At 32.3% G+C, this 26,988-nt stretch overlaps 1 protein-coding gene across 1 annotated transcript; it reads right to left on the bottom strand.

The window, feature by feature from the left end:
• Positions 1-321: 321 nt before the first annotated feature.
• LOC143637045 (ABC transporter G family member 12-like) lies at positions 322-25,606 on the bottom strand. Its single transcript, XM_077104516.1, has 10 exons — positions 25,553-25,606; positions 21,464-21,747; positions 12,565-12,640; positions 9,696-10,160; positions 9,445-9,567; positions 9,237-9,362; positions 8,209-8,493; positions 7,746-8,018; positions 7,557-7,664; positions 322-645 (listed from the first exon to the last, which is right to left on the bottom strand). The coding sequence occupies exons 1-10, from the start codon at positions 25,604-25,606 to the stop codon at positions 322-324; spliced, it is 2,118 nt and encodes a 705-aa protein (XP_076960631.1).
• Positions 25,607-26,988: the final 1,382 nt, after the last annotated feature.

Here is a 26,988-nt window from a genome sequence, read left to right as displayed (position 1 = left end):
CTTTTCATATAACCAAACGAACTTATCAAACGAACTTCACGAACATAAAAAACTTACATGGAGAATAGACTTCTTGACTCACACAAATAAAACTAATAATCTAGACCTTATTTATAGATAAACTAAACTTACTCTCCAAGCCAAACCTAACTTGTTAAACAAGACAACCTTATTCTAGTTTAATCCATATTAAAATAAACTTACAAAACAAACCCTCAACTTTATTAATAATTCATGATTATTCTTCAAATATAATAAAATATAGCTAGCTAGGCTTATAAGCTGCGGTTTGTAAATCAATTCGACTACTGAAGTGGGGAACTAAGAACCCTCTTGCGAAGATAACGAGCATATTGGTTGGGACAATGTTTTCCTGAAAGAAGGCCTCTGGTTGAGATGTTTCAGTGTTCTCTTCGCATACAGTTTCCGATATATGGGTGCTGCTCTTTCTTTAAACTTTAGTATGCCAAAGAATAGCAAACGGTACGAGGTGAGAATGGCTACAACAACTGATAAGTCCCACCACTTAGAGTGTTCAACTGAAATTCCAAGCATGGTGCTTAGGATGAATTCACCGGATAGTTTTGCGTCCCCTTGAAATGGACCGTCAAATTCCATTCCAATCATGTCATTCTTCAATGCTCCCTGTCAAAATGTCAAAAAATAAAAACTGTTATATTCCTATATCTATCAAGTGACGTGATCAAATCAATTGATTATGAAAAAACAAGTCATGCTTGGTCAATATATTGGAGTGATGGCCTCCATACAATTAGATTGCACATAATTTATACTTAATAGATATTTGTCATTGTATTGTATTTATATCTATCATTATAATTGAACAATTTGTGGTTTTATAAAATATTAAAAACGTTAATAATATCATTGTATTGTGAATGTTCTAAAGACTTTAATCTTGGAAGTCAAATATAAGTTAACTGGAGCAATGATGTATCAACAATAATAGTTAGTCAATAGCAACTATTTTACTGGTTGATATGAACTATAGTGTTGGTAGTAACTATAAAGGAATATTGGTCAAATCATCACCATATTTAGAAAGTAAATCAACTGCAATGTCTTTGCAACATTCTTTGGCTTTTCCTTATTTTTCATCTTTGACTTATTAGTATATAAGACCTAGTATCATTGTAATATTATTCAGAAATAAATCAACAACATGTTTTTGATATCATAGAAATTCAGATGGTATCAGAGTAGGATTGAACCTGCCAAACTCAAACCCTAAATCAGCCACTATGAATGGAAATGAAGCTGAACGTTGTACTTTCTGTGGAAAGGAGGGACATAATCGAGACGGATGTTTCAAAAGAATCGGTTGCCCGGAGTGGTGGCCGGGGAAAGGAAAGGCTGAAAAGGGTAATTTGGGGGCAGAAGTGGAATCGAGTCCCATTCTGGGTCTCAACAAGGAGCAATACAAAACCTTCCTTCAACACTTTTCAAGAACCGGAAACGTGAATAAAGACAAGATACAGTCCGTTGCTAACATGACTAGTAAGTATTTTGATGATGATGAATGGGTTATTGATTCGGGGGCCACAGAACATATAACTTATAGAACCGATATACTAAAAAATAAAACAAAGTATCATCACGAAACATCAGTCATGACTCCTAATGGCGACACCGTTCCGGTTGAGGATGGGGGTAATTATACCCTCCCAAGTGGTAATAAGATTGAAGGAGTTCTATACATTCCAAAGTTTAATTATAATATTGTCAGTTAGCTGTTTGACACAAAATCTTCAATGTGCTATGACCTTTTTTCCCGATTTTTGTGTTATGCAGGCTTCTTTCGAGAAGCTTGATTGGTGTAGGTAAGTACAAAAAGGGTTTATATAAAATGGGGATATTTGGGGACGAAAGAAAGGCTATGGCAACAACGATTGATGTGTGGCACAAAAGATTGGGTCATCCATCATAAAATAAATTTGCTCGAGTAGATTTTCTTAAAAATGTTTCTTTTAAGAATAAAGAAGATATTTGTGATTCTTGTGAAAAGGCCAAGCAGACCAGAAAGCTTTTTCCTGCTAGCTCAATTAAAACTAATGGTTGCTTTGAGCTTATACATTGTGATATTTGGGGTAGATATCGTACCCCTTCATTTACAGGTGCAAACTATTTTCTAACAATAGTTGACGACTTCAGTAGAGCGGTGTGGGTCTTTCTTATTAAACATAGGAGTCAAGAGAGCAAATGCCTAATAGATTTTCACACAATGGTTGAAAACCAATTTGAAAAACGTATCTAAAGGGTAAGGTGTGACAATGGCGGTGAACTTACGTCAAATTTTATGGTAGACTTCTATGAAAAAAAGGGAATTTTACTAGAAACTACTTGTCCACACACACCCCAACAAAATGGGGTGGTGGAACGCAAACATCGGCACCTACTTGAAATGGCTCGGGCCTTAATGTTTGAGGCAAATTTATCAAAACGATTTTGGGGTGAGTGTGTCTTAACAGCGGCTTATGTTATCAATCGATTGTCTTCAAAAGTTATAAAGCAAAAGGCGCCTTATGAGTTAATATCTGGCCAAAAACCCGAGTACAATCACATGCGGGTCTTTGGTTGTTTGGTTTATTATAGAAGCAACGAGATGAGAGGAGACAAGTTTAAGTTGAGGGGGAGACTTGGAGTTTTTATGGGATATCCACCGGGGACAAAAGGTTATAAAATTTTTGATTTGGAGAAAAGAAAAATGGTCATTTCTAGAGATACAAAATTTCATGAAGATCATTTTCCTTTCTCAAGTATTAAACAAAATGAAGACAATTTTGATCTCTTAAGCTCCTTACTGTCCCTACCGAGCAGGCCCATGTTTTAGACGAATAAGATGATTATGTATTCCACATAGTAGAGCATAATAGTGGAGAAAATGAACATAAACACCAAACCCACGTGGGTCTCAACCAAAATCAAAACAAAGAAGTCCCAAATGATAATAGACATGAAGACCAGGCCCATGTGGGTCTCGACCAAACTCACCAAAATGAGGACCAAAATGAAATCTTGGGCCATGAAAATTTTCTAAATCAAGAAGAGTCTGCTGCTGAACAAGAAATAGAAACCACCACCACTGAATATGTGACAATAGATAATCAAGAGCCTGTGACTAGGGTGAGAAGAAACCGCTCTCAACCGAAACGATTAAACGATTTTATTGTGAAGCTCCCCCCATCTATAAACCCTTCACAACCCGTACTAAATCAAGAATCCTCAATGGTCCACCCTATTGCTAATTACATTTCTTATGAAAAAATCTCTAAACCTCACAAAGCATTTTTTTTTAACAGCCATTAGTTCAAACAATGAGCCAAAATTTTTCAAACAAGCCATGCGGGATGAGAAATGGATAGAGGCGATGTAAAGGGAAATACAAGCACTCGAGAAAAATAAAACTTGGACGCTTGAACGATTGCCCAATGGAAAATGTGCTATAGACTCCAAGTGGGTTTATAAAATTAAATATAAACCAAATGGGGAAGTGTGATGATACAAAGCCAGGATCATTGCGAAAGGCTACACGCAAACCGAAGGCGTAGATTATCACGACACCTTCTCTCCGGTAGCTAAACTAGTTATCGTCAGAGCACTATTGGCCGTAGCCGTCGAAAATGAATGGTTTGTTCACCAACTTGACGTAAATAACGTGTTTTTTCACGGAGACCTTAATGAGGATATTTACATGAAAATTCATTAAGGATTCGCTAAAGACAACGAAACAAGAGTCTGTAAACTAAAAAAGTCACTCTACGGTTTAAAACAGGCTTCACATAATTGATACCAAAAGTTTACTATGGTCCTCATTGGGCTAAGCTTTAAGCAATCCAAGGCCGATCATTCCCTCTTTGTATACAAAGAAAGGGATACCTTTATTGCCATTCTCATCTATGTTAATGATGTGAACATTATGGGAAATGACATGCCCAAAATCCAACAACTAAAGACCAAACTTGATGAAAAGTTTAGTATCAAAGATCTTGGGACCCTAAAATATTTTCTAGGCATTGAGGTAGCTAGAACGTCAAAAGGATTGGTTCTAAGTCAAAGAAAATACACTCTCGACATTCTTAAAGACACCGGCATGGAAGGATGTAACCAAGTGCCTTTCCAATCGAGCAAAACTTGCGATTAAATAAAGACGAACAGGGACCTAAAGTGGATGATAACCAGTACAATCGATTAATAGGAAGACTCTTATATCTACAAGTCACAGACCTGACATAGCATACACGGTCAACGTACGAAGTCAATTCGTCTCGGACCCACATCAAAGTCACCTAGATGCTGCCAACAGAATCCTACGGTACATTAAAGCCACTCCCGGTCAAGGCATCATCTTGCCACGCAACGGAGGAACTGAACTTGTTGCCTTTTGTGACTCGGATTGGCTCGGATGCCCCTTTACAAGGCGTTCCAAAAGTGGGTATCTCCCACTTCTTGGAGGTGCACCGATATCATGGAAAACAAAAAAGCAATCTGTCGTACCTCGATCTTCAGCGGAAGCCGAATATCGCGCTATGACGACCACCGTTAGTGAAATACTATGGACACGTTGGCTTCTTAAGGAACTCGATGTCGTTTCCATTGGGCCTACGAATCTCTTTTGTGATAACCAAGCGGCTCGTCATATAGCCAACAATCCCGTCTTCCACGAGCGAACAAAGCACGTTGAAATGGATTGTTAATTTGCTCGGGAAAGAGTAGAAGCACAGGAAGTATGACCCATGCATATCGATACCAACATGCAACTTGCTGATATATTCACAACTAGATTTTATCTCCCGTATTACGGGGGTTGTTTTACATTATTCGTTTTTAATATTTATATATGTATATTTGGATTTTAATTTTATTTATTGTAAGAGAGTTAATAATTAATATACTTGAGTTTTGATGATGAAATGGTTTCACAAATAAATGATATGTTATAATCTGGTTTAAAAGCTATCTGGGTTTGGTGATACCATTACCCGTTTATTTTCTTTATTATAAAATTGTTTCTTAATTATAAATAATATCTTTTTTTAAATAAAATAGGATATTAATTTTTAGTATATTCCTATTTTATAGGATTTTTATATCAAATATTTGATCAGATTATTTTTTAATATAATTAGATGTTATAACCCGTTTAAGAGCTATCTGGGTTTGGTGAGACCTTTACCCGTGAATCCGGGTCAAATGCGTGAGAAGCCTTCATTTACAAATAAAGTAATCTAATGGTTTGAGAGAATGGTTGTTTTACATTTTTTGTTTTTTAATATTTATTTTTTGGATTTTTAATTTTCTTTATTGTAAGAAAGTTAATAATATACTTAGCGTTTGATGATGAAAGGGTTTCATAAATAAATAATATGTTATAACCCGTTTAGAAGCTATCTGGATTTGGTGACCCATAATCCGCTTATGTTTTTACTATAAAATTGTTTATTAATTATAAATAAGGGTTAGGTTCAAATAAGAAGTTTGATTTTCCTAAGAAGGCTAGGAAGGAGAGTATTTTAGTCTAACACTTTAATATCAAAACCCACTTACTTTAATCTCAAAACCCACTTAAATTAATTTCAAAAATCCACTTACATAAAATCCAATTACATTTTCACTCATCTCTTACAACCACCACCACTCCAACGCCCACCGCCACCACCTCGGCGGAAAAGTCCGGAAAAACACAATGAAAAAATACACTATTAAAAAAAACACAATGATAAAAACACAATCAAAAACACAATTGCATGATACAATGTAAATAACACAATGGAAAAAACACAATGAAAAAAAAAACACAATAAAAAATACAATTGTATAACACAATTTTGTAAAACACAATTCGGTAAAACACAATTTGTAGAAAACCCATTAATTTTTTTTAATTTTTATATTACAATATGGTACTCATATAAAAGATAAAAAGACACTCGTTATTATGGTGAATTTGTTTTTCAATAAAAACGTCGTAAAAAAGTTATGGACGTTTTAAAATGATGGGGGAATTTGGCATGTGCCTTGCATGTGGAGAGAGAAAGTCAACAAATGTGTTATTCCTTTTATGCCCTTTACCTTGTGTTCACACTTGATTTCCCCCTAAACTAATCTCAACCCTCCATATTCAAAATCAATAGACAAGATTATTTCTTATCCTTCCTACAAAAAGTATACTTTCTATTATAACCTAACCCTTATAAATAATATCTTTTTCTTTTTAAATTGGATATTAAATTTTAGTATATTCCTATTTTGTAGGATTTTCATATCAAATAATTGGTAAGATTAAGTTTTAATTTAATGAGATGTTATAACCTGTTTAAGAGCTATCTGGTTTTGGGAAGACCCATACCCATGAATTTGGGTTAAATCAATGAGAGGCCTCCATTTAAAATTCAAGAAATCTGGTGGCTTTCATAAAAAGGGGGAGCGACTACATCACGACACATAGGATTTTTTGGTTTTTGTTTATATATATCATAGATAGGACTAGGTGCTCAACAATTAAAGTTTCTTCTTGACAAGGTGGGCATTTGCAATCTACATGCTCCACCTTGAGGGGGGAGTAAAGGAATATTGATCAAATCATCACCATATTTAGAAAGTAAATCAGCTTCAATGTCTTTGCCACATTCTTTGGCTTTTCCGTATTTTTCATCTTTGACTTAATAGTATAATATAAGACTTTGTATCATTGTAATATTATTCAAAAATAAATTAACATGTTTTTATATCATATAAATTGAGAAACTATAGTGGTCGGTAGCATTGGATATTGGTAGTAACTAATGCTGACACGATCTGTTACTTTACAATGTTTTAGGGGATGAAAGTATAAATTCTCTTTTCTTTGAACTTTTGCTAGATATAATTAATGTTAGTTAGAGATCAAGAGAGTTCACACGCGATGAGGAGACAATATTTTTCATATAATTCTGATGAGCAGAAAAAGGGTTGGTGATATTTTGATTCATTTCAATTTTTCTATTCTCATTCTTACTTTCTTTGGTGTTTAAAGTGGAACCGATTCAGATTCACTTTCAACATCATCATCATCATCATCATCATCATCATCATACTCAGTATATCCCACCAATAGCAATGCTATGGTAGGGTCTGAGGAGGGTAAGATGTAGACAGCCTTACCTCTATCCCATAGAGATAGAGAGGCTGCTTCCGGTGAGACCCCCGGCTCGATAGTAGTTTTGAATCAAGCCTTGGACATAAGACACATAACACTCAATCATCGGGACACCGGCTGATTGGTGCATGTGCCCTTGTCTTTCGGCTATCAACGCCACCACATGATGCCTGATTAACCTTCCGCCACTTTTAACGTTATTTTCACGTGATTAGTAAAATAACGTCAAAATTAGTGCAATTTTACTTTTGCCGACCCAAGGGTTCACACATATATACATTATATGTGCGCACCGCAAGCAAGGCGTATTCACTTTCAACATAATGCAATTATTTAAAGCCGAAGTGTATACAAATTGCATATATGTAGTATCTTGTAAGCATTTTAATTTGAGGATTACCTGTAATGCCCATGACAAAGAATTGATATAGGAAACCGGATACCGCCAAAACAGTTTGGGAAGATCAGGGGGGAGACGGAAGAATCCTGCAGTCATCATCATAATACCCTGCATGAAAAAGAAAATGGTACTAAACATGCATATCTTTAGTGTACGTAGCATTCAACATTAGCTAGCGTTTATTCTTACAATGAAACCTGAACCAGTAATGATTCCCATCATGAAGTTGGGAACAAGTGAAGCAATAACCATCATGCAGCTTTCTACCACAGCAATGGAGAACAGAAGATCAAGACAGGCATAGGCGATATGGGAGAAACCCGATTGAAATTTCACCATGTTATATGTTACAATTGCAGTAACAAACGCCATAATTGTCAAGAATGGGATAGAAGAGATGAAGTTCGAAAGCATAAACACGGCTACCCCATAATGTCCATTAAGCCTCTCTCTGTGAAAGACCTGGATATGGCACAACATGCATTAAGAATAATTCAGATATTTCTAAACGTAACCCCCCTCTCTAACCAACTTTGGAGTATGTTCGGCAAGTGGGAGGGGGGGGGGGAGGGTTATGTACAGACAGACCCTAAAACAAAGCTCGTTAATAATTAAGAAATGGATTGAAATTGTCAACAGGTGTAATGCATACTTTCATTTCTTCAGTGAACGAGGGGAAGCCTCCAATGGACATGAAAATCATAAAACCCGAGATAAATCCTGCACAAGCTCCACGTGCCACTGTCGCATGGTAGCTTGTGCCGATATTGAAAAACACAGTGCCTACACAGAGTGAAACAGCAAGGTAGACCACTATCCTCAACCAGTAGTATCCAATATCTCTAGACATGTTAATGAAAGATCTTTTGGTTAATGTTGTAAGTTGCTTCCACAAAGTGGCTTGGCTGCCACTTTGTGCTTCAATGGTAAGCCCTTCCTACCAATCAAAACCACTTCTTGAGTTATTACATCATCTTTAGAGATGAAATATTGCCTAAGAACAAGAGTGATTGAGTTTTAAAATCATCTAAGTAATGGGTTTGTTTATGTCCAAATATATATAAAAAGAAGTGCATAGTATTGTTTGGAGAAAGTGCTAGTTAGAAGATTTCCTAGTTTAGTCTTATTGGAAATCTAGCATTCGACGCATCATATTAACTAATATTTTCGTTTTTCCCACAAGGAGCTCACTGAATTAGTTTTAAGTTTCCCTACAGGTCATCCATCCTTGGATTACCCTACCTGAGTATGACTATTTATGGAGTTCTCTTCTCATCCGCATTCACTGCGCCCAGAGCGCGTTAGTGATCGATATTCGAGATGGGACATACGCTCGGTATCTCATGTGAACATGACTGGCCGATGTAGGATCGCCTAAGGTGTCACACAAAAATTACTTTCACTACCATATGTTTAAGAAGGCAAATCCAGTGGCACATTATTAACTAGTATATAATAATCCTTCTACCACTCATAACGGAAGTGAAAATTATAAGAGTGTGATTGGTCGCCTTGATAGTATGGATTATTATTTGCAAGTGGGCCATAGTTTTGATCATTAAATTCCAATTTTCCTTATAAGGAATTAAGGATGATGGTTAATTGCAACAAAACACGTATAATGGTTTAGAAAGCCAATGTTTATGAGAAAGTCCAGAATCATGAAACTTTTGAACTTACAATTGATGAGATTTCTTGAATTCTTATTCTTGCGGTAGTTTCATACTCAGAGCACTTGTATTTATGAACAAGCATTGCTTTGATCTCTGCTGTTAATGCATGAGTTGTGGATATGGATTTCATGTCCTGCAATGTAACACGCAAACTTTGGTTGTAATGCATTTTGTATATTAGAAGCCTGTTAAATATGGCAAGCAAAATTTGGTACCCGGAGCCTTTGAGAACCTTGCAAAGTTGCATTCACCCTATCGAAGTCTGAATTTATACAACGAAGAAAGTGATCCGAAGGATTTCTTCTACTCGGGCATGGTACCCCCACGTCAGAAAAGAACTAAAATCATCATGACAGAGTATATATAGTGAAAAGGTAACAATGGAAGTTAAATTAGTTATTAATCACTAATCAATTATATGCTTATATATATTTTCACAATCATATATATGTTTTAGTTGTTATACCTTCAATGCCGTTTTGGCTTCACCGAAAAAGACTGTTTCACCACCCGATAACAAAAACAGGTCATCGAAAAGGGCAAAGACTTCACTGCTTGGTTGATGGATTGAGGACACAATGGTAAGGTTAGCCTCTCGAGCCATGTTTCTAAGTGCCTGAATGACAAAGAAAGCTGCCGCACTATCAATGCCACTAGTGGGTTCATCTAGAAACAAGAGGCTTGGTCGAGTCAGAATCTCAAGTGCAATGCTGAGTCTCTTCTTTTCACCACCACTTATTCCTCTAGAATGCCAGTTGCCAATGACATTATGAGCACATTCTTGAAGACCCATCTCCATAATTGTTCTATCAACAATATCATTTACTTGATGTGTGTTTAGGCTTCCTGGTAACCTTAGTTTTGCTGAGTAGATCAGAGTTTCTCTAACCGTGAGGGTTCCGAGTAGTATGTCTTTTTGGGTCACATAAGCCTTGGTCATTGATAATAATTAATATATTTGAAAACCATGTCGATATGAGAGATTTTTTCTTTATCAAAATGGGGGTGGTGGTTAAATTATACCAAAATGGATAATTTGAAAATTTTTAAATATATATAAACGAAATCTTTAAAAACTTTTTGGTTGTTCCCTATATTCTCTTAAGTCATCAGATTGCTTTATTTATAAATGGAGGATTAGGCTCCCATGTATTTGAGCGGAATTTACGGGTATGGGTCTCAGCAAACCTAGATATAGGGATGAGATCGGTACCGTACCAGTACCGACCAGTTCCGGTCCCAAAAATCGCAAATTTTTGGTACCGGTACCGAAATCTTCGGTTCAGTACCGGTACCGGTACCAAAAGTAAAAAATTCGGGAAATACCGGTACCGGTCCCGATCCCGATACCGAAACTCAAATCTTTGGCACTGATTTGGTTGCCCATCCCTACCCAGATAGCCCATTAAACGGACTATACATCTCATTAAATTAAAAATTAGTCTCATCAAATATTTGATATGAAACCTATAAAATAGGATTACTAAAAATTAATCTCCGATTTTTTTTAAAAAAAAATATTTTTTATAATTAAGAAACAGTTTTATAGTAAAAAAAAAAATAAGCGAGTCATGGGTATTATCAAACCCAGATAGCTTTTAAACGAGCTTATAACATCTTATTTATTTGTGAAACTTTTTCATCATCAAACTCTAAGTATATTATTAGCTTTCTTACAAGAAATAAAATTAAATTTAAAAAATATATATAAATACTATAAACGAATAATGTAAAACAACCCCCGTATTACGGAGGGATAAAATCTAACATTTAATAAAATAAGTTTTTTTTTTCTAAAGTCACGTCTATTATTTTTTTAAATTCATATATTGCTGTTTTTATAAATAGAAATCTTGAATATAAATTATTTTTTAACTTATAAGATTAGGAGTGAAAACATGTAACTTTAAAAGATGAAAAAAAAATGATATTAGTAAATACTTTTCAAATTACCCTTTTTTATTAATTGTTTTTCCCCAACCCCTATTTTGGTAAAAATCTTGTCGATGTGATATATGAAGAAAAACTTATGCGTAAACCAAACAAAATTATGTAATAACATCCCTAGATTTTGTGAGGAAGAAACATATGCATACTAAAACAAATTTGTTACTAATACTTCATCATTGGTGATAGAAACCTTTTGTGTCTACTAGTATATGCCACTAAATCCGGTGACTAGTTAGTAACATAATTCCTTTGTCTAAGTGAAGAGACTTTGACTTCATAAAGGCTGAAAAGCCCCATACTATTTGCACATGTGTCAACCTTTAATTAATTGTTGTAACCAAAGATGAAATTTGAGTTAAGTGTCATGTTGAAATCTGTGGTTTGACCAACTATGCAACTTTAGTACGTATATTTTATTTATATATTTACCATAGTTTCAAAAAACTTGCATTTTTAGTACTTTTTTTTAACTCCGTCTATTTTATCAGTTAAGTCAAGGGTACTTTGGTAATTTTATAATTTTCTTAAAATTTTCTTTTATTTTAAATGTCTTCCCCCAATCCCCCCTTTTTAAGCCGGCGCCATTCACCCCCATCGGAAGTCCACGGCCGAAAACTACTTCAGTTCGTCAGCGAACGCACCAGGTTTGTCGGAAATGTTCGTGAACTCCATCGTCGTCGTCGTTTTGTACTGAACCATCATAAGCCTAATCCTTTGCTGCTCGTTCTTCTCCACCATTGTCGGATACTGTGGCGGAACCCTAGCCGCTATAGTCATCGTCGTCGTCATCGTCATCGCCATCAATTGAACCAGATTGTCGCCGACGCTGCTGCTACTGCCGGAGATATGGCAGCAGGCATCAGCCTTCCTAACCGCCATCATCGATGACCTTGGAAGAACGAGCAGCGACGGATTAGGCTTATGATGGTTCAGGACGAAGCGACGACGACGATGGAGTTCACGAACATTTCCGGCAAACCTGGTGCGTTCGCTGACAAACTGAAGTAGTTTCCGGTCGTAGACTTCCGGTGGGGGTGAATGTTGCCGGCATTTAAAAGGGGGGATTGGGGGAAGGCATTTAAAAGAAAAGAAAATAATAAGAAAATTACAAAATTACCAAAGTACCCTTGACTTAACTGATAAAATAGACGGAGTTAAAAAAATACTAAAAATGCAAGTTTTTTGAAACTGGGGTAGTCATTTGCATAAAATAAAATATAGGTACTAAAGTTGTATAGTTGATCAAACCACAAGTACCAAAATGACACTTAACTCATAAAATTTTGTTGTAACAAATAAGTGATTTTTAGTAGTAGATCATAATAAGGAAATTAGTTCCTTTTGATCAGTGTTCGTGGTTAGTCTGTATCTATATGGGTACTCACAACAGCACCGTAGTCAAGGCGCTTTAGCCTTCCATTGTGAAGAACATTCCCGGTCATGATAACGTTTCTGGCTAGTCTTCCTGCATGCATGTATAAATTAAATATAAATTGCAACAAAATAATATAAAGGAAAAAAAACAAAACAAAACAAACAAAAAGCAAGCGCACCACTTTAATCTATAGAATTATAGTCAAAGGCTAAAGACAACTACAGATAAGTAGTACAATTTGTATAAATTTTAAAATTTATTAGTTATACATTATCAAAATTACAACGGAAGTGCAAATTTTGAAGTCTTATATTTATTTCTACATATTGTGATACTAACATAGTTACACACGAGTGTCTAAACAGAAATTTATCGTTCAAAAAATTGATCGCATAGTTGTCAAATACCCGATTACTTTTCTGGTTTTTAAGTTTCTCAACTTTCATTTTATATGATTATAAAATTTTGAATTGTAATCATCCAAAACACAACTCACCCGAAAACCAATTTTAGATGACAAATGCTCAACTATTTACACTTATAATAGATCTTATTTTGATTTACAAGTCTCATACAACTTCATAATGTATTAATATAATTCATTTTGTTTTAGGACTTACAAAATATATTAATATTTTTTTAGTACAGATAAATAAACATGACAATAGTTTTGAGTAATTGGGTAAGTGCCACTCGACTCATCTATTACCGTACATATTCCAAATTCGCCGAAAAGTTTTGTAATGAATATCATACATTCATATCTGGTCTAATCCTGATTTATTGTCCAACTACATGTCCTCAGTTATTTTTCATTTTCTTTTTCTTTTTTTTTCCTCTTTTGATCATCATTTTCCCAATTTTGTTCAATATAAAAGTATAGATATCCTATCATTCATTGCATATGAGTGAAGTTTTTATAATATATGAAGTGGTTTAAGGCGTTGTAAGTGAAAAAAAAAAAATATATATATATATATAATAATTTTTCTGTATATTTAAAAAGTTCATGTTTTACCCTATAATTTTTTTAATATCTTTTAAAAACTGGTAGAGTGAAGGAGATGAAAAATGTAATGATAAATGTATAAGAAAATATTATTTAGAAACGTGAATAGAAAACGTAGTATCTATAGTGTAGCGTAACTAGGTTAAAACTTATGTTTCATACAGGTGGAAAATATAATAAAATAAAAAAAGTACTATATATAATATGTATGTCAGTTATTTCATATAATAAATTTTCATTATAAGTTTTTTAATAAGTTTTTGATATATTTAAGCACTATTAATTTTAAGTTGCAAACAAAACCTTGGTGTTTGATTTATTTTAAATATAAAACATTTATATCGATATTATTATATTAAATAGTATGTGTATAAAATGATATTTATAAAAAAATACTTTCACGTATTTAAAAACTAAATTTACAAATACTAAGGTTTTATTGTAAAAGAAAATAAATAAAAAAGAAATTATGTTCATAAAATACAAAGAGAAATAATGAATCTTAAATAGTTGAGTTAGAGAGATATAAAAAGACAATGTGATTAGATAAACAATGTATAACTATATATAAGATAAGTATGCATTGATATTAAACAAAACATATATATAAATAAAAGTGAATCAAAATTCAAAAGTTAAAATGATTGTGATAATTATACTTTTTCTTTTCATGTTAATTTGAATTGGAAAATTTTATTTACTATCAAAATTCTTTTATAACGAGAAAAGTATATATTTTAAAAATACAAATTGATATTAACATAGATTTTAACCTCAAATAGTAAATGCAACAACAAAATTCAAGGCAATGTTCAGGGTCGGCCATAAGAGTGGGGGGGTGGTCGACCGCCCCTCGACCAGACAACCTGCTAGACTAGATTTTTTTTTTTAATTTATATATTTGATGTAAACAAATATGTACTTCTAAACTTTAAACTCAAGTACATAATCGCTAGTTTGGTATAGTGATAAAAGTGTATCGCTCTCAACTAAAAGGTTGCGGGTTCTAGTTTCACTTGAGACATAAATTTTTTTGAACAACCAAATCATAACCAAGTAAGATAACTTAAAAATTTTAATGTTAAAAAAATTTTACAGGCAAAATTTTATTTTGTGCATTTGGCCAAAAAAAAAATTAATACATCTCAGAGACAACATTCATTCTGTAATCCTCTATAATTCTCTTTGACCTCTTTAATGTGCAAAAGTTGTAGCTCTTTTTAAGTTGCTTTGAACTTGAAAACAAAAACGCTTTTCATATTACATAAAGCAGTCCTCAACAGCAACATGATTTTCTACTTAGTCAACAACAACGTAAGAACTTTTTATAGCATCCAATTTAACATATAATAAAATAAGGTGGTAACAATATAATAGAATATGCATAAGGTCATATGAATTTTGAACTGATCATAACTTTTTCGATTATATTATATGCATGTCCTCTATCATGCTTCATCTTAAAAAGTCAATGTAAATTCAAGTCCAACTTGCATAGCAATTCTAATAGAAATTCTCTACGGTTTGATAAATATTTGGTTGTGAATAATAGCTAAAAATAAGGTGATTCAAAATAAAAGGGAAAAAATAATATAATTAAAAAATAAGCTAAACTAGATAAATTCGTATAAAGGTAGTTCATTACAGTAAACAGCTAACAACATAACGATAGCAAGAAAGATAAAAATATATCTTTCCGAAAGGTTGTGTGATTAAACCAACATATATGGTTAGAGATAGATGGATATGTGATAAAAATGTAAGATAACTGAATCCTTATATTGTTGAAAATAAAATGACTTACCTTTTGAATGACTTTATTACAAATTAGAAACCACAATTAAATGATTGTATTTTATGATTTTTGAAAATGTCGTAACTCTAATATATTTGAAAACGGTTTTATATTAAGAAAATGTCAATACATAACCATATTTAATTAAACATAACAATTATTTGATTTTGGTTAATAAGAGTAAGAAAAGAAAAGCTATAAATCGTTTGAATATCATACAATTTATATATTATGAGTTATGAAAATGACAACAATTAAATATAACTTTGGTTTTATACTTGAAGAGAAACATATTTATATATGTTTAGTTGATAAATATAACACAATTACCACTTAAGTGGAGTAGGTAGGCATCTTTACTTTGAAACATAATGTCCTAGTATGATCGATACTTGTATTACACAATAATTTAGTTTTCACCTGGGTTCGATATATGTATTACATAATAATTTATTTTCAAAATTTTTATAAAGCTTTAGTGCCATGGAAAATGGGCCATGAGTTATAATAGGAAAATGGGTCATGGATCATAATATAATAAGGAAAACGGGTTATGGTTATAATAAAAAAATCAGTCATGGGTCATGATATAATAGGAATAACTTACATGACATCTACATAACATTCTATGTGGAGGACCTAGTTGAATGTCTTATGAACAATATGTATTCTTTTAATAGCATAGTTAGATTTTAGGCTTGGAGATAAAGGAATGCATGTGATTGCTTTAACCTTTCATCTAATTCTTAGTTGGCGTTTGGTATGCAGCAATGATATGAGGAATGAAATGAGTCATTGAAAGGGAATGAAAAAATGAGTGTTTGGTTGGTCAATGAAATGGAATCAATATGATTACCTATGAAATCCCATTCCACAAAAATCATTAATTCCCACTCCTTTTTTTTCATTCAATTCCTTTTTCACATACTCTCTCAACAATACCACCTAGCAACCACCACCACCAACTAACCCCCCCCCCCAACCACCTGACCACACTACTGTCGCCGCCACGAGGACTGCTTGACCACTGCCACCTGACCGCCTTCACTACCATCACCATCGCCACCACCACTGCCTTCGCGCGTCACCACTTCTACTGCTTAACATCGCCACCATCATCGCCGCCACCACCACTACCACAGTCTGAACACCACCGTCGCCACTGCCACCGCCACCACCATCGCCATCTTCGACGTCTCCATCGTCGTAATTGCAATTTTGTTATTTTGAGATAGGAGTATTTTTATCATTTCCATTTCATTCATGTTTTTTTTATTGGCTACCAAACTAGGGATAGGCAAATTCGGTACTAGTACCGACGGTACCAAAGTTTTGAGTTTCGGTATCGGGACCGGTACCGGTATTTCCCAATTTTTTAACCTTTGGTACCGGTACCGAACCGAAGATTTCGGTACCGGTACCGATACAAAAAATTGGTGATTTTCGGGACTGGGATTTTCGGGACTTGGACCTGTCGATACCGGTACGGCCCCGATCTCATCCCTATACCAAACAATATAAAGTAATAATTTATTTCCTTTTATGTGTTAACCAAATATAACAAAGGAATGATAATGATTCAATTCATTCTCATGTCTATTCCATTCCATTCACTCTGCATTCCATTACTTTCAACCAAACGTACCCATAGCCTCGAGTTTTGTAAATATCATCCTTAAGATGCATGCTTCATGTTATATACTTTTAATTTTAATCTTCATCCAAAGTAAAATTAAAGTGCTCTTATAATAATAGTTGCAACATTTTGTGTAATATTATATGTATATCATTCGAATATACAATACACTAAAGATATACTGTATTTACAAGTGAATATACAATAACTTTTAATAATAACTAATTACATGTTTACCCGTTAGGTATATTTCATTCACTGGTGGATGGATATCTACCTAGTACTGTCACTTTTATCCGAAATCCAACCCGAAAAAACCCGTACCTGAACTAATCCGAACCCGAGAAAAGACTAACCCGAACCGAAGTAATTCGGGTTGGTTCTCGGGTTTGATTTATAAGTTTTGGGTTAACCCAAATAAACTTTTTAGTTTTGAAATTAAATATATTTTTAGGTATAATTGGCTTAGTCTTAGTCACTAAAGTTATTAGAGCCTAATCAACTGTTGTCATTCCAAATATTATGGATCGATTGTTTATTGCTAATTCATGTTTTCTGTTTATTAACAATAGCAACCGTAATCGAACAACTAAATCATGTCTGATTGAAGACGATTAAGTTTCGAGTTAATTACTTAGTTTTACTCTTTTTTTGAATTGTTTTATGACCTTATCAAGTTATGTTGGTTTATTATATGATTATTTGTGTTACGAGCAAAGAAGAATAAGTTGTTTTAATTTTAGCATTGAAGTTATTTAAAATTCTTTGTTTTTTGTTTCATTTTCTAGGATACTCGAAACCCGATGAACCCAACCCGAAAAAACCCCAAACCCGAATTACCCGAACCTGAGAAACCCGTGAGAGATTTGAGTTGTGTTTCGGGTTAAGATTTTAAACTTTAAAACCCGAAGAACCCGACCCGAAAAATCCGAAACCCGAAAAATGAACCCGAAGAACACCCCTTATCTACCCATGTATAAATGTTGGTCGAAAGTTTAAACAATATTCAAAAGGGTATAATAAATAAATCATTAAAGACATTAAGTTACAAAACCATCCTTAAAAGTTGCAATACATTCCGATGATGCTTACACAGTGTTAAGCATCACATCCAAAGCATGTAACAAATATTGACTTAAATTGTTCTACTTACCCAACAAACATGATTGATAAAAAGTTCTTTATAAATAAGATAATTACTAAAGTATATTAGAATTCATATATAGTAAAATTACCATTGATTCCATAAAATTGTGTGTTTATTAACGGTTTTCCTCATATATATGTGTCCAAAGTTTGATGAGTTTGTAAAGATACACTTATATGATATACTAATCAAGTTTATGAAATGCGTCACCTCTTCAATTTTATTATTATTATTATTGCTCTTTTTTTAACCTTTAGTATCCAGTTATTATTTTTTTTTCCTAAATTTAAAATTAACTGTTATAAAATTTGATTCAATTAATGAAATTTTTTTCTTCACTGATTTCTTGTACTCAAGTTAATTGAAAAAATAAAATAAAATCATTTATTAGTAACCAATATTGATATACGTTTCATTTAGCTTAATTATATTTAAAATTTATAAATAAGTTATGTATGAATGAAAGAGTGAGGCTAAACGTATCGCCTCCCATCCTTTATTTGTCATACCCCTCCTTTGAACTTTGATTTCCTTCAACAATTTTTTTGACATAATACTACCATTAAGCAATTTTTAAAATTTTATGGTCTATCTTTAAAAGCTTTCTTTTTATTTTTTTTATTTCTATAATGTTTTATTATTATTTTTTTGTTTTTCTCTTTTTTTTTTTTTTGTTTATTATCCTTGATCATAATAATATTTATTATTATCATTGTCAATGCATTATTATATTTATAAAACTATATATAAATATGTGTTTGTGAAATAGTGATACTAATATTGATATTATTAAAACTAAAAAAAATATTAATAATATTTACAATGATAATAATAAAAATAATTACTATTATTTTTATTAATAACAAAATAGTTTTTAATTTCATATATTTAGTGGAGACTATTAAATGAAACAAAATATTTGAAGGACTAATATGTATGTAAATAATGTTAAGAGAAAATAATGATTGTTTTGATAAGTTCAAAGGGGTGTACATTTAGTAAAAGTCATATGAGGAGAATATGTTTAGCAACATCCGAATGAAACATCTAGGAAAAGTTAAGTAATTTAGAGGATTTAAAAAATTTTGAGTGACTAATAAAAGACTTGTGAAACTTGGTTAATATTGAGTGAAGTTTTTCTTTTCTTAAATAAAATTCTGATTTCGAAATAAAGTTATAAATATATATAGCACAATAATGTTTTTTCATGCTTAGTAAACAGTATATATTACAAAATAATTCTTTAATAATGATTAGCAAAAAAAAAAACAAAAAAAAGGAATATGAGATATTTCGGTTCTGAATTGAAGTATATTTTTATCTTTTAAATAAAAACATAGTTAAAATTTGCTTTTAAGATCAAAATAACATAAAATTGAAAGATAGTCTGTCTTGAAGGAAATGTAAAGAGCATTCACTATGTCGACCTACTTTCACATTTTTTTGAGGGCTCAACTTACCATCTCACACCAAAACAATGCAAAGATAATTAACATCAGATGGATAAGTTATATATTGAAAATAAACACACAATATTACTATCCAACTAAAGGAAGGCCATTGATTAAGGTAAATATATAGTAATTATTTTCGTTGTGTAAGAATCAATGACGGGTCCAATGTACAAGTTTTAAGTTGAAGTTTGCCAATCGTAAACAAAAAAATGTATCACCATTTATATTCCCACGTATTAAAATTATATAAAAAAAAATTTACAAATACAACCGAACTTTAAAAAGTGTTACAATTCTATAAAATGTCGAGTCAGACATATAAGTAATCTAATGATTTTAATTAAAAGTCACGCTTAATTTTAAATAAATATTTATATTGTTAATTATCTAACATATGTGAAAATCTAACAAGTATAATGAATCCAAGTTCTATTAATTAAAATAAATCATAACATTTATGAAGTAAATAACTTGGACCTGGCTTGAAACATGAGTTATTTAATAGTTGCATTTAATTTCTACAAGAGTGTGCCAATTACGAAGCTAGCACACGAAGGGAAACTTTTTTTTTTCGACATGCATCCATATTTATTATATCATACTTTTCCCTTTGCTATGTTAAAAAAAAGTTGAATTCTCATAGCATTCTCATCTCATATTCATCTATCCTTTTCTCACTTTTAAATTTAAAAAAAAATCTATTAAAATCTAACTATATCCATACACCATTTGTTTATCATAACCCTAATTATAAAAAGTTGGTATACCAACATTTTATATCATCATTCTTTAAATTATTGTGAGTGAGTAAGCTAAAGATAAAAATGGTAGATGTGTTGTTAGAGATTTTGAAAAAATGAGTATTAAATTTTTAAAAGTATAAATTTTAGTTAAATTATACGATAAAAAATGATATATGAAATGTGAATACTTGATCTTCTAAACTGATTAGTGATTTGGCTTCACGCTCGGATTATTCAAAAAGAATTCAGTTAATTTTTTTTTTAAATTTTTAAATTTTAAAATTTTTCAGTAAATCAGTTTTGAGAATTTTTAAATCATATCAAACAGTTGCCTTAGGTATTTGTGATACGACTCCGTTTATTCGATATCAAGTTTACAACATTGATTGGACTTAATAATACTACAAATGAGATGGTACGTTGGAATTTTTTTTTAACTATCAATAAAATATTCATAAATTAAACTGGTAAGATGTTAGAGCACCGACATTGCTTCTTTATAGTTTCATCATATCTATCAATCGAACTTTAGTTGTGTATAACTTCTCAATAAGCTCAATCTTCTAACTAAACCGAAGCCAAACCGTTAGTAATGGTTTGGTTCAATTTTAAATAGTAATGGTTTGGTCCGGTTTTAAATTTTTTAATAGTTTGATTTTGGCTTACGTTGTTTAACTTGATATACGTCAAACACATAGTCTCATACCGTAATAACTGTTTATTCTTTTAGTATGACAGAAAATAATTTCATGAAATTCATTATTTATATAAAGCCTTTTGAAATTTCTGAAGGACAAAAGATGGATGAAGTTGAAAATTTTACCTAAGTGTAAATTCAAGCACAAAATTACTACAGCCATCTAAACAATGCCAGAAGAATTGCAGTTTTTATGTTTTGTCTGACTGAAATAAAACAAATAGTTATTGCATGCTAAAACACATAGTTCCGGTCTATTTGGAAATCAAACCAGAAACTAGTGTATTAAGTAAAGACAATTATTTATTATTGTTTAGGTTACCATTTTCAGTCTTTTAAAAGGAAATTATTATAATTAAAATATTTTCTATCCGTCAAATGTAACTGCACTAATATTAACATTTTCATGCAAATATTCATTTCAAGACTTGCCTGCTAAAGAATCAAGAAGGGTGGATTTTCCAGAACCAGAAGGACCCATGACTGCCAAAATCCTGGAAGGCTGAGCAAAACCAGTGACTTCATTTAGTATTCGCCGCGTGTGTTTCTTGGAATCGTGGTTCGGAAGCACCACTGTTAAATCTTCCCACATCAAGTAAACATCATCTTCCATTGTATTCACCTCCATTTTCTCTTGCCCTTTGCCATCAACCATTATCACCTCATCTATCTCCATCCCTCTCGCTATATATCTATCTTTCAGTGGTAACAACTATATTGATGCACAAATGCTTCTTAGAATGATAAATGCACACATCTATATATAAATGAGCATGGAGGGTAATATGGTCAAAAGACTTAATTTTACTTTAGACGAAAGTTTTTACTATATTTAATAGATATGAATTGTTAGAGAGGACGGGACACCAATATGGATAGGGTGCATGTTCCAAATCACATGGCAACACCATCGCCACCTCATGTGGGTAGGGTGGCTTCATTCTATGGAAAATGTTTGCCACATAAAAATTGATTCATTATTGGCATTTATTGTACTTGAAGAACTATAAACAAACAAAAAGTTCTAGCGTACTCTTGGGTGAGTATTGCCAGCGATTTTGTGGTTCGTGGTTACTTGAGAGTAAAAATGAAGTGACAGTGCAAGATTGAGCAGTGTATGAGTAGTACCCATAAATGTCCCTTCCCCGCTTACGTATTAATACTAAGAATATGGATCCATACTTCTTTGTATCAACTTGCCATCACAATACTAGGATATGTAATGTAATGTTCGTTACTTTAAAAAAAAAAAAACCGGCCGTTTTGAATTTTTGGTTTTTATTTATAAATATTATATATATATATACATATATATATATATATATATGTGGTTATGTGGCATTTTTTATGGCTTCTCATTCGTTAAACTGACTCGTTTGTTCTTTTCAATATAGTTTTGATATTCGTTCGTCATTGATATAATGTCCACGATGCTTTACGATTATTGTTCGTTCATTTTCTTATTTATTTTGATTATTTATCGAGCCCCCGATATTTAAAGTTTCTATTTAAAACGATCTTCAAACTATACAGGTAGAATACGAAAAATATCCAAGTTTTATAACATTATTTGCATTTCTAATAACAATTTCAAAGTACAAGGTTACATTTGTAAGTTATACTTATACTTAAATTCTATTTAAAAACATGATGAAATTAGGAGGACTTAAAGTATAAAATTCATTATATTAACAAAAAAAGTCAACAGCCCATTTTCCCAACTCACGTTTTTCCGGTGTAAATTCCGACGACCGGAATCTCGGCACCGGCAAGCTCCGTTACACCCTAAAAATGCGCGTTTTGACTCGTTTAATTTGTATAGCGACCATAGACTTCAATAACAAACATTAAGCAACCATAATAACACGTTTAACGGCCAAACGAACCCCGTAAATTACGGCGAAATTGCCGGCCATGTTTAAGCAATTCAATTACGAGCAATTAACGCCATAAGACTCAATTACTAGTATAAATAGGGCGTAAACCTTCTACTAAACTCGCACCAACCCTCCTATTCATCTAAAACACTCCCTAAGTTCCTTAATAAAGCAGTAAGTATTGTTTTCCGGTGAACTATGGTGTTCCATCAAATCCGAACATTTTAAGGTAGTTTTTATATGTTTGTTGATTGCTTTTAACCAATAATCAAAACCCCTATACTAATTTGAGCAACATGAAACTAAAATGGCGAATTGAAACTAGGGTTCTTGGGAGGAAGATGATATTGGTTATACATATACATATAATTTAATTGTGTCCTTAGACCAGCAAACTCATCTAGTCCAGTGGTAATATCACGTGGGCGTGGAACCTGGGTCCAAACCCGGGTCATAGCATGGTTTTTTTTGTATTTTTTTAGAACCTTTTCTTTTACATATTAATCAAATAAATATTTAAAAATTAGTAAAAATCTAGCAAAATTATTTTTTTAACTTAGATAAAATAAATTACAAATATATCTTATTATCTTTCGTCTAAAAATCCTACTTTTCTTACCCATCAAGTTTTCGTATCAAACGTTAATATAATATTATTATAATTAGTGTTTTTCATAATAAATTAATGTAAACGTTTTCGAGATAAAATTTGACCGATATAATTCGTATTCTATAAATATTAAAGTTCTCTTCTTAATAATAAATTATTAATTAAATAGTATTAAAATATTAATAAACCGTTAATAAATTCTTTCACTTTTAGTCATTACGCTTTAAATCATTTGTTTTAATTCGATAACTTATACTTCGTTAACCATAACCGGTTGTTAATTTATAATAATTCATTAATCCCATCTCGTTAACTTAAATTCGTTAAAATACAGTTCGTTAAAATTCCGTTAAGGTTTAAATATAATATTATAATATTCTATGCCACAAAATAATAAAATATACATATTTAAAATAATGTAAAATCCCTAAAACCAAATCTTATAACTTTTATAATATCGTTAGTTAGATTTTGTTTTGTTTTAATTATAGTTCGAGAGATTCAATCGTTTCAGATTCTTTAACGCATTTTCGGTTGATTTGGTTTTGTTATCTTGCTTCCGGCTTTTATGGCATGATTATCTTCGATTTCAAGGTGAGTTTTTCACCACCCCTTTTTAATGTTTTAATGTTTTGGGGTAGCATGTGTATCCTTATAAAAATTCAAGCATTGTTTCTTCTATTACAAAACTACAATTCGTATATGGACTTGTGTGCTACTTGTATTACTTGCACGAATATTACTTGCACGATTGGGAAGCCTCATTAAATATGATCATACGCCCCCCTTTGCACTCAGGTCCATTTGTATCGAGTGGAAAATGGCCTCATTATCCGAGTACGTTGGTTGTTACCAACTGGAAAGGACCTTACTTGCGCGATTACCCGAGTACGTTGGTTGATACCAACTGGAAAGGACTTTACTTGCTCGTTTATCACTTGTCCATGAATTGTATGATTTTTACGTATTATATCAAACAGTGGGACTCTCACCAGCTATGAGCTATGTTCATAGCTGACTTTATTTTATACATATGTTAAAGATGTAAAGATACGAGGATGAAAGTTAGAAGACACATAGCATACCTATAGGATATTTAAAGAACAACTTAACATTTATTTATTTATTGTTTCAACTTGTATTATTTGATAAACTTGTGTTACATGATGATTTAAATGAAGTAATGTTATTATGGTCACCTAATAGTGTCACGTGTATTTGAGCAATCTGTACGTCACACTCAGGCGTTTCCGCTTTAGCCGGGGTGTTACATGTAAGGACTTTTCTTCTATTATATTAGGTCTTATTTAATTATACTAGATTATTCATTTGCTTTAACTATGCTGCCAAACAAATAAATATCACTGATAAAGGTTTCTCTTGAAAAGTTCTCGTTGTAAGTGGCTATCTATGAGTATTTCTTTGTGATACTTCAATGATAATATCGTATATTCGTATGGATAATCTGGTTACTCGAATAATATAGAGAGGGACTACCGAAACTTGTTGAGATGTTAGCCAACATGTCGCCTCTACTGGCCGACATGTCTTCTCAGGTGTTGACATCTGCACTGGTGGAACGTACACAATTACCGTCAGATTACCGCTGGAATAAATGAAACACTATCGGCACATGTTTCTCGGTAACTAGTCGTCGATAACTTAGTTCCAATTTAAAAATTAAAATAAAACTTATATATATTTTCCGTAAAATAGAGAAAGCATAATATAAGTTTTGAAAATTTGTATATTTTATAGAACTTAAATGCACAATTTATTGATAAAGTTGAGTAAGTTTTTATAAAGCATATGTGTATGTTTAAAAAAATACGAATACGAATTAAAATGATTGCAATTCTTGAGGGAAAATTCCATAATATCCATTTTATAAAATGGTTTTCCAAATTTATCTACCATTTACAAACAATACCCAAAATGTCCATTACTAAAAAAGTGGAATGACTTTTTAATCATTCAAACGACTGGTTCGTATAGCCAATGAAAAACGAACACATGTCTCTAAAGCTAACGCTGCGACTGGCTCGTGTAGCCAATCTAAGCGCCAACAAAGCAGTCGGCCCCATGACTGCATTCATGTATATGTCGGGCCGAGTAGATCATGAACATTCCGACTAGATCGTGAACATGCCAACCAGATCGTGAATATACCGAGTAGATCACAACCGACTAGTAAACGATATTAAAAACCCGGGCTGACTAGATCACTTTATTAAAAACCCGGGCCGACTAGATCACATTATTAAAAACCCGAGCCGACTAGATCACATACTACTACAAAAAGAAGTATTTGTTACGGCCAAATCTGTAGCAAATTGGTAGCAAACACACGGTTTGCTACGGATTTGCTACAGATTTGGTTCGTAGTTATAAGTCTCGTAGCTAACTTACTTGCGACGGGTTTTTGCTACGAAATTAGAATTTGGTTACGATTTTAGCTTCAAAAGGAGACGTTGCTATTTTAGCTACATTAGCTATAGATTTTGCTACAGAAATGTTTGCTACAGATGTTTAGCTACAAATTATTAGCTATGTGATTTTGCTACGTTTTTTTAGCTATAGACATTTAGCTACAAAATTTTGCTAGAACTTTATAAGTACGCAATTTAGCTACAAAATTTTTGGCTACAAAGTTTGCTACCGAGTTTTAGCTACAACTTTTGCTACGAATTTCATTCAAAGATTTTGCGGTCTGACTACGAAAATTTGCTATGGTTTTTGCAACGAAAGTTAGCTGCAGATTTTGGGTTATTTTTCCTACAAATTAGTTACATAAATTTGCATGTTTTCGCTACGGATTAGCCATAGATTTTGGATGGAACTTATCAATATTTTTTTTAATATTCTTTCTACTTTTTTCCTGTAAATATTATATTCTAATTTTATAAAATATCATACCAAAGAAAAATATCCAAACCAAATAGCATAAATATTCAAATGTAATATAAAATGATCTAAATCATCCAAAAAGTAATACAATAAAAACTGAAATTTAGCTTACCAACATAAACTCATATATCTTAACTTGGTACAAAATTTTGTAGTTAGGTTCGTGCCAATAACTGAAGTTTTTCTTCCATTTCAACGTACAATCTCGCATTTTCTTCAATTTTCTCCAACATAGCCTTGCTCTCTACCTTTCATCATTCCAACTCCGCTATTTTTTCTCGTTCCAACTCAACTATTTTTTCCTCAAAATATTGCACCTGTAATATTAAATTCACACATCATTCTTAAGAACAGACGAATGTTCAATGCTTTACACAAAATTAAAAAAGCTTCTTGTACCTAAAGAATTTATTGGTTTGTAAATGCCTATAACCAGTTTGTAAGTTAGTCATTTTGTTTAGTATTAAACCCGATATAAATTATATAACACTCTATGTTCTGTTCCGGCTTTTGGTATAAACCGCAAATCAAACCGTTCATCACAGTTTGTAGTTTTTAA

The sequence above is a fragment of the Bidens hawaiensis genome, unplaced genomic scaffold (genome assembly GCF_021521415.1).
Source record: "Bidens hawaiensis isolate Kalapana, Puna unplaced genomic scaffold, B.hawaiensis_p1.1 tig00008100_1, whole genome shotgun sequence".
NCBI lineage: Eukaryota > Viridiplantae > Streptophyta > Magnoliopsida > Asterales > Asteraceae > Bidens > Bidens hawaiensis.
This window is presented reverse-complemented; position numbering and strand designations above follow the sequence as displayed.

Excerpts from the sequence above, each read along its gene's own strand:
- LOC143637045 (XM_077104516.1), bottom strand. The coding sequence starts at position 25,606 with ATGGGGCCGACTGCTTTGTTGGCGCTTAGATTGGCTACACGAGCCAGT. Across the intron at positions 12,641-21,463 it reads CTTGATTCTTTAGCAGGCAA|ACTAGCCAGAAACGTTATCA; the intron begins GTCTTGAAATGA and ends GCATGCAGGAAG. Across the intron at positions 7,665-7,745 it reads TTACTGGTTCAGGTTTCATT|GGTATTATGATGATGACTGC; the intron begins GTAAGAATAAAC and ends TTTTTCATGCAG.